Source organism: Pteropus vampyrus, unplaced genomic scaffold (assembly GCF_000151845.1).
Source record: "Pteropus vampyrus isolate Shadow unplaced genomic scaffold, Pvam_2.0 Scaffold252, whole genome shotgun sequence".
NCBI lineage: Eukaryota > Metazoa > Chordata > Mammalia > Chiroptera > Pteropodidae > Pteropus > Pteropus vampyrus.
In genome coordinates, this window is record NW_011889033.1 from 119,268 (window position 1) to 127,807 (window position 8,540).

The 8,540-nt window shown below is 54.0% G+C and overlaps 1 protein-coding gene across 1 annotated transcript in view; it reads left to right on the plus strand.

Annotated features, from left to right (window-relative positions):
• Positions 1-4,615: 4,615 nt before the first annotated feature.
• Positions 4,616-8,540, plus strand: part of CRMP1 (collapsin response mediator protein 1) — an 89,693-nt gene continuing 85,768 nt past the window's right edge. The window contains exon 1 of the mRNA XM_011374665.2: positions 4,616-4,664. Coding sequence (XP_011372967.1) covers positions 4,616-4,664 — 49 coding nt within the window. The remainder of the gene's footprint in view (positions 4,665-8,540) is intronic.

The window sequence follows — 8,540 nt, forward strand, 5'->3', positions numbered from 1 at the left end:
TTCCCCGCTACTTCTTCCTGCCTGTGAGTGTAGGTCTGCAGGACGCAGCCCTCAGGGACCTGGCCACAGCCCCTCCAATCTGCCCACCCCCTGCTCCGGCCCCAGGGTCACCGCACACGCCCTCGGGGCCCCGCCTTCCAGTACATGCCTTCCTGTCCCCCCTGCCTGGCAGAGGGTCTTGAGAGCAGGGACCGGGTGGATCCAAGCCAGTTCTGGCTTCACATTCCACCTGCCGTGTCCTCAGGCAAGTTCAGCCCCCCTGGACCTCAGCGTTCTCATCTGTAAAATGGGGACACTTATAGGACCCCCCCCCCATATCTGAGGAAGGATGAGACTATTCAGTGAGGCTTAAAGCTCAGAGCCCGGCTCGCTGTTCCAGCTACTACTATTCTTGTTGGTGTTGAGAATCTGTATCACACAAGAGTGAAAACTCGGGGTCAAATAACAGTTAGGTGCAGGAGAGAATATGCTGGGCACCGAGGCTATGGGCAGCTGCGACAATTAACTAGAAAAATGAGGTCTGAGCTTCCTGGTAGTCGAAGCGAAAAGGGAGATGAATATGTGTTTCATGATGTCGACTTTCCAATGAAAGGAAACAGATCTGGAGAACTTTCCTGCCCGCTCTGAGCTCTGAGGGTGACTATACAGTGAGCTGGGGACAAATGGTGACTTGCGTCACTGCCACAGCCTTGGAAGAGGGAGGGACCATCTGTTAGAAGCTGCTCTCTGCCTCTCCCTGTGCCAGGGGGCCACGCCAGGCTTTGTGGGGTCTCACAGCCTCTCGAGCTGAGCAGTGCGACTTGCCTGTCACTGAGGAGAGCCCATGGAGGAGCCTCGACCTGCCCTGAGTCTGCCCGGCCTGTGGGGAACGGGGGTCTCTGAACCAGCGCAGGCCTGCAATGCCCCAGAGCCCTTTCCCTTCTGCCCACTGCCGGCCCGGAGGGCCCCAATTCACTGCCTGGAGCTACTCTCCACCCTCCTCCTCCCTCCAGCCTTCCCCTCCCCGTTCCCCTCCCCCTCCTACCTTCCTCCTCCCATATCCCTCCCCACCCGGCACAGGTCAAGTCTCCCCTCTGCTATAAATCTCAGCCAAGTGCTCCCCAGGGCCCCCAAGCCCTCCCAGACTAGCAGCTCTGCGAGCCGGCGGCTGGGAGTCATTCAGCAACGGGAAGCAGGTGCGAGGCTGCAGGTGGACAACTGAGGGGTGGTGAGGGCTGGGCTTTCACTGACCCCCGCTGCTTCTGCCGTGTCCTCCACGCCCATCTCCGCGTCTGGACACCCTGCTGTTGCCCCACCCTGGGACAGATCCCAGCATCAATATCACCCCCTGCCCTGAACACACACACAAGGGAAGCCTGCAGACAGAAGCTGATGGGTCAAGTCCCAGTGGCCTCACGTACCAGCTCCCTGCCGTGGCTAACGGCTTAGTCGCTGGACACACAGGGACCGCTGCAGGCCTGCCGTGTGCATGCTGGTGCTGTCCTGGGTGCAGAGCAGGCAGAGCGGGATGAGAACATGCTCCAGGGTGTGTGGTTCACTGCCGGGCAGCAGGAGCCGAGCAGCCACCCCCCTCACTCTCCTAGGGCTGCTGTGTCCGGTTGTTCAGGTTGTGGACAGAACTTGCATTTGGTCCAGGAGCAAAACGAGGTGAAGTCTCCCTGCTCTCTTCTTGCCAAGAGTCTGTGCCTATTTGGAGAAGGCTGTGCCTTTTATAAGCTCACACAGAGGCCCACGGGCTGCGACCACCTGGAGCGAGCGTCCTTCTGTGATTCTGTCCAAAGGCTCCGCGTAGCCTCAGCAGTGTGTGTTTGCTGACTCAGACCCAGAGGTGCCCAGTCAGCAGGCTGAGGCCAGTGGGGCTTGAAGGAGGCAAGGAGCCCCAAGGCCTCCTCACTGCTCCCCTCCAGCTTGTGACATGCTGGAGGGCCCTCCCTGTCCTGTCCCCATGTGCTCTGGAGCCTGACTCAGGAGCCTGGAGCTCTCCCAGGGCCTGGCCCGTGAACAGTGGTCTCTGGACTCTGCTCGCTGGTGTGATTAGGACACCGCTGCCCACCGAGGCCACTGACTCTCCCTTTTACCCCCAAATAGTCTGAGCCCCGCGTCCTGGAGCTGTCCTGGGGACGTGCTGCCCCCTGCACCCCAGCCCCGCCAGCGGGAAGAGGAGGAGCACCGGATAAGGAAGTCCTTATGCTGTTTAAGAGCTGTGTGTTCCTAGGTGAGTCACTTAACTTCTCTGTGCTAATCGGCGACAGCTTCAATATTTGCTGCATAACAAACCAGCCCAAACTCAGTGCCATGTCATACCCTCGGGTGAGCAGGTCCTGGCTGGGCTCAGCGGGAGGCTCTGCTTCAGGCCGAGGACTGGCTTCAGGCCAGCCCTGTCCATCTCCACATTCTCCTTGAAATCTGGCCAGTGGCCTGGTCTGCTGTGGCGCTCGGGAGGGTGAGCAGAGCATACGATGGCTCTTAACACCGCGGCCCAGGACGGTCAAGAGTCCCTGGGCCAAAATAAGTGGCCTTAACAGGTGGAACATAAACGGGGTGGCGAAATGCCTCCTCTGCCCCCTCTCCACATGCGAGGTCACGTGGCAAGAGGAAGAACCGAAAAGTGAGCTTGACTTCAATGCATGCTCTCCCCCCTCCCCCTCTTCTTCCTGCCCCTCCCGTGTGTGCGCGTGTGCACACGTGTGTGTGTGTGTGTGTGTGTGTGTGTGTGTGTCTGAGAGCCAGAGGGAGAGCATCCCCTGACCAGCGCACCCGTCGGCTCTGCCTTCAGGATACATCCAAGATCCGACCATTTCCCGCCCCCACAGTGTCCAAAACAGTGGCAGGGGCTCGAGAACTGTTTGTTGAATGAATGTGTGAATTAGTTGCTCAGTTTTCTTTTAATGGTGCTTCCAAGCACATACGTTACTGTGTCTGTTTGTCTCTAGTACAAATTCTGTTAGATGAGGAAATATTACTCTCCTTTTCATTTTGGCTTTGAGAGTGGGGAGGGGAGGAAGGAAATGATTCAGAGGAGAGCAGAAGGGGGGACTGGATGCTAACCCAGGCTCCCCACCCCACCGCCCGCCGCATTCAGACAAAAGGAAGGTGGGTCCGGGGGCGCGGATGTCGCAGGAAGGGATGGAGAAGGAGACGGAGGTGGAGGGCGGAAGGCAGGGAACCTTGGGACTCACTCCTCATCTCTGAAGTTTTTCCATCGGAAGGACTGGCGTTTACCGCGTACCATCTGTCTTAGTCCGTTTAATACAGGTGCTTTCTCTACGCCATTATTGTCAGGGCCAGAAACTTCACCTTCTAGGTAAAGTGGCGTCTTTTCTCCGCTGCATATTTGTCCTTCTCGTGTCATGAAGGTTCTTCTCCGAGTGTCGGTTTGCAGGGTAGTGGAAAGCGACTTGCAGTGAGACAGACTACAGTCCTAGCGCTGGAGCTGTCACGAATTAGCTGTGGGGTCTAAGGCGACGTCCGCTCTCTGAGCCTCGGTTTCTCACGCCGCGGCTTCCCCTACTTCGTGACCGTCACCCTCCCATGGTCATCCCCTCGGCGCAGGTGGTTTGACGTACTGTGATTAGGAAAGCTGTCTGTTCTGACTATTTCATACTACACGGTGAATGACACATAGTATCTAGGGCAATTTGCATTTTGTGAAGAGGATGCTCGTTAGCGCAGGAAAAAATTTAGGGGCAGTGAAATAAAACGTGGTGATGCCCTCGCTCTATAGTCGCGGGTATCAGGGCGCAGAGAAGGGGAGAGTGGCTCCCTTAGTCACACAGGAAGTCTAGGGTAGAGCCAGGCTCGGGGCCTAGGCCTGCCGAACCCCACACTGTAACCTGCCTTTTTCACAGGTTAAAATGTGGAGCCAAGTTTTCCATGGAGTCTGGGCCTGTGTTACATAAACATACTTTGTGTGTGAGCATTGCGTGCAATAGGGAAAGGGTGTTTTGTAATGCCACCCCCCAAAACGAGCCCTTACCACATGTGGTCTTGTTCCGTTCTATCAGCCGTGACGATCTGAGTCTCAGCCAACACAAAGCACAAGTCATTCTTGTTGGGAATAATGAAAATGGAGTGAACTGGGGTTTTCAAAACGAGGGAGCCCCAGGGGCCAGCAGAAGAAATGGGGGATGGAATGAATGATATCGTTCATTGCGTGGAAGCTTACAGAGGCCGGATAACAGCCCTCTGTCTTGCTCCTGAGAGGAGGGAGGGTCTGGATGAGCATAAAGACCAATGGCTGAGCTTGGCCGGAAGTGATCAGGGCAGAGCCTGGGCCGTGAGCTCTGAGGACTGGGAGGATGATGAGGGGAGAAAATCAGGACAGTTGATACAAAAGCGACTCCAGCTTTTTCCATCTCACGATTCAAAGTCCCCCTGTGACCCCGAGACCAGGAAGGGACCTATAACACAGGGAAGGCTGTTTCAATTAAAACTGGATCTTGCCATATATGGCAAAGCCCAGAATAATGATGGTTTACAGGCAATGGAAGCTTCTTTCTCTACCCCAGGGGTGGGCGTCCGGGGATCTCATGGGGGTCCCGTGGACATCGGGCTCCTTTGTTCTCTACCATCTCAACCCGAGACTTTCATTCTCAAAGTCACCTCATGGTCCAAGATGGCTGCAGGAGTGTCAGCCATCAAGTCCAAGTTCCAGGAAGCAGAAAGTAGGTATTGTTGGTGGTGGAGTGATGGAGAAGTGACTCCCATTAAGGAACCATTTGTGGCACCTTCTGGCATTTTCCTAAGCCCAGATACTCACTGACCGCCTGCTCTGGGTCCTAGCCAACGTCAGGAAGATGATGTGTCGCCCCGGGTAGAACCAGACCCGAAGGAGAGAGAAGCAAGGTGACTGGGGTGCGAGAGGCATTCACAAGGTCCCGTGGGTGCACAGAGGTGGCGGTGCCTGCAAGAGGTGCTTCAGCGGCGACATCTGGCACTGCCTCATCTCATGCAACGATTACTCGTGGACGGTGCAGGTCAGCTGGGGGACGTGTGTCCCTGGTGGCCAGGCTGAGAGCTCACACTTTCAGACTTTCTAAGCGAGTTTTTAAAACCTGGCATGCACATAGCGTAGGCAGAGGGCCAGACCCGGCCAGCAGTCCTGGGCATGTTTCCCTTGCGTGTTGCCTCCATGCATCTGAGCTGCTGTAAAAACCCCACAGCTTGGGGGACCTGGAAGCAGCCTACATTTATATCTCAGAGTCCTGGAAGTCTGAGATCACGGTGCCAGCGTGGTCGGGTTCTGAGGAGACCCTCTGTGGCATGGAGGAAGTGGACAGGGTGCCCTGCGGGGTCTCTGGGTCTCTCTTATCAGAGCACTAAACCCCTTCACGGCACATCCCGTACGACCTCAGTCCCTCCCGGCGACTCCACCTCCTGGCACCAACACCTTGGCTTTAGAATTTCAACATATGACTTTTGGGTCTGCAAAGGTTCAGACCACAGCAGGCATCTTGGAGGCCCCGTGGCTGGAATGCTTGACAGTGTTGCCCACTCTCGTTTCTGGATGGGACTTTACAATTCATAAAGGGTTTTCTCGTGTGTGCCTCCCAGCAACCGTGTGGAAGGATGAGGAAGAGGGTCCCCGTTTACAGATCAGGAAGCCGAGACCCCGTGAAGTTTGTGAACCTGCCCAAGATCATGCAGCTGGGGTCCGCTTTACTCTGACCCCCAACTTTCCACAGAATTATCTGGAAAGGATGCCACGTATCTCCAGGGTATACCAGGTCTCACCTGCTGGTGCTTATACATCCACCTAAGGGTGCAGTCCTACTAAAATCCCCAAAGTAAGTGTGAGGATCCAAAACATGACCCTGGGCAAACGTGGGGGTTTATCTTCAGGTAGATGTAAAATAACATCGCTCAGATGCTGTTTGGTTCTGCGGTGTCCAGATGGTTTTAAAGATGTGATCGCTTTAGGAAGCCTTCCGTAGTTACTCGTGGGACAGCAGATACCACAGAAATAGCTGCTTTTATTGTGAGGGAAGAGGCTAAACTTTTATAGGGTATCTATTCTGTGTCAGGCTAGAAACTTCTCAGACATTGCCTGAGAAACTACAATAATATAATATCCTTTTAAACATGCCTAGTACCTAACCAAGCCTGGCACAGCAGATACTCAGAAACATTATAAACAATTTTTCCCTGCTTCTAAAAATTAATGTATGTTCATTTGAGTAAATTTGGAAAATGCAAAAAATAAAAACACATGGAATCTCACGATTAAAAAATGTTCACTTTCAACATTTTGACATTTATTCTTATGCAGCCAGATTTTATAGAATTTGAGATCACACTGTGGATGATGATATTTAACAGTATTTCCCAGCCAATATTGCATTATCATCATATTACTTTAAAGGGCAGCATGGCATGATGGTTAGAAAAATGGACTCTGGAGCTAGCCTCTCGGACCGTTTACTGGCTGTGAACGAGTTCAGTGATCCCTCTGTGCCCCAAATCCCTCCACTTCCTCAAACAAAATAGAGTAAACGCAGTACCTAATTTAGACCCTTACGAATGAGCCCAATATGTAACATGGTCTGACACAGAGCAAGTTCTGACTCAACGTTCGCTGATACTACTATCATTTTAGTAAATTTATTTAAGCCCCACCAGCTATTTACTTTATGCTGGGAATTTCCTGAGGTCTTTTTGGGTGTCGCCATGTTTAATTTCTATAATTACGCCAAGAAATCGATATTGTCTCTCATTTCCCAGGTGTCAAAACTGAGACTTGGAGCAGACAAGTCATCTGCCACATCATATAGTAAGTGGCAAAGGCAAGAGTCCAAACCTGTTGGGTTGGGTCTGACCCCCGAGCCCCGGGCCTGTTCCCCGACCACCCTGCTCCCAGTCTTGGCTCTGAGCAGACAGATCGGTGCTGTAGACACCACCATTGATTTATCTGGCATTGATCATTGGGCTTCCTGGGGCGGCGTGTGCCAAAAAGGAGGCCTTTTCAGTCTTTTTGTAACCTACCGCTGTCCTCTATTATTTCAAACCAGCTGTCACCTCTCCCCGCGGTCCCCTTAGGCAGCTGGGACATGGACCCCCCTGAGACCCAGCAGATGCCCAGCACTCTGTAATGTGCACACGATTCTGCCGAAAGCCACTCTGAACAATAAACATCGACGAATGGGAGGTTCTGGGGACTGAAACCAAGGCGTAAGATGGACAAAGAAGGAACATGGGGTCTCTAGCTCGGAGAAGGGTTCACACACCCCCACAGGAGCTATGGGCGAAAGGGGGTCCCACGGCGAATCGGGGAAAGCCTCGGTCTGGGGTCAGGCCAACCTGGGTTGCAATCTCTGAGCGACCTCGAGCGAATGGCCTCATTTCCCTGAGCCTCCTCTGTATGACAGGGTGATGCCGCCTACCCCGAGGGCTGCAGGGAGGACCACGTGTGAGAATATGCCCAGAGCGGCTCTATGTGCTGGGCAGGTGTTCAGACCCGCGTAAGGAGACGTCTTGTGTGTCCTGCGTTCTAGAACTCAGTATCCTGTTTCGAGAAGAGTGCTGAGCACACAGCAGGTGTGAGGAAAAGTTATTGCATAACTGAACACTCAACAGATGAATGCGAATCCTTCCCTCCATCCGATCCACACGATCCTGGAGGGAAGTTACGGGGAGGCGGGAGGGGGAGGGGGAGGGGGAGATGGTGACAAATGAGAGAGGGGCAGTGGCAGAGGGGGCAGGGCGGGAACCGGGGCCAGCACACCACAGTTCCAGTCTCGGCTTTGTCACCTGCTGGCTACGTAGCCGTAGTCAAATCACCTCATCTCTCGGGTCCTCAGTCTTGAACGCATAGTTATCGTTAGAATTATAAAAGCATTAAACTTGTGAAACCCTCAGACTAGCACAAAAGAAGCATTCGTGGGAACCATTTCATGTAAACCATCATCCGCGTGAGAACGTTCTATTAACTGGCAGCAGGAAGGTATGTCGCCAGGTGACCAACCACCCCATCGTTCACTGACTTAAAGTCACCGCCGTTTAATTTATTCACTCACCTGGGTCAGCAGGTGGATGAGCTCTGCAGGGTGGTTTTCGGCTGGTCTCACCTGGGTCAGCCATGCAGCTCTGCTCATCAGACAGTTGGACGAAGCCTGGGGAGTCTAAGGTGACCTCGCGTCTGGTGGTCGGTGCCCACCATCAGTTGGCTGGGCTGTTTGGCCAGGACACTCGCCTCTGTCCATGTGGCCTGTCATCCTCTGGGAGGCTGGCTCAGGTTTTTGCACATGGCGGTCCAAGGGCCCGGGCTCAGAACGCCCTCAATGTCACTTCTACCCTTGTCTATTGGTCCAAGTATGTGCCAATGCCAGCCCAAGGAATAGGGAGCCAGCTCTCGTTGAGAGGGGCAGGCGGGTCGTGTTGCAAATGTGTGTGCGCACAGAAAAGGGCAGAGTCCTTGGGACCAGCTTAGTGAACAGCCCTCCGCAGGACGGAGCTAACGTTTTTGAGGCTGACCTTCCAGGCACATCCACTTCCATAGTCATTGTCCACACAGCAAAATCGGCTCCCTGGGGAGGTGTGGACTT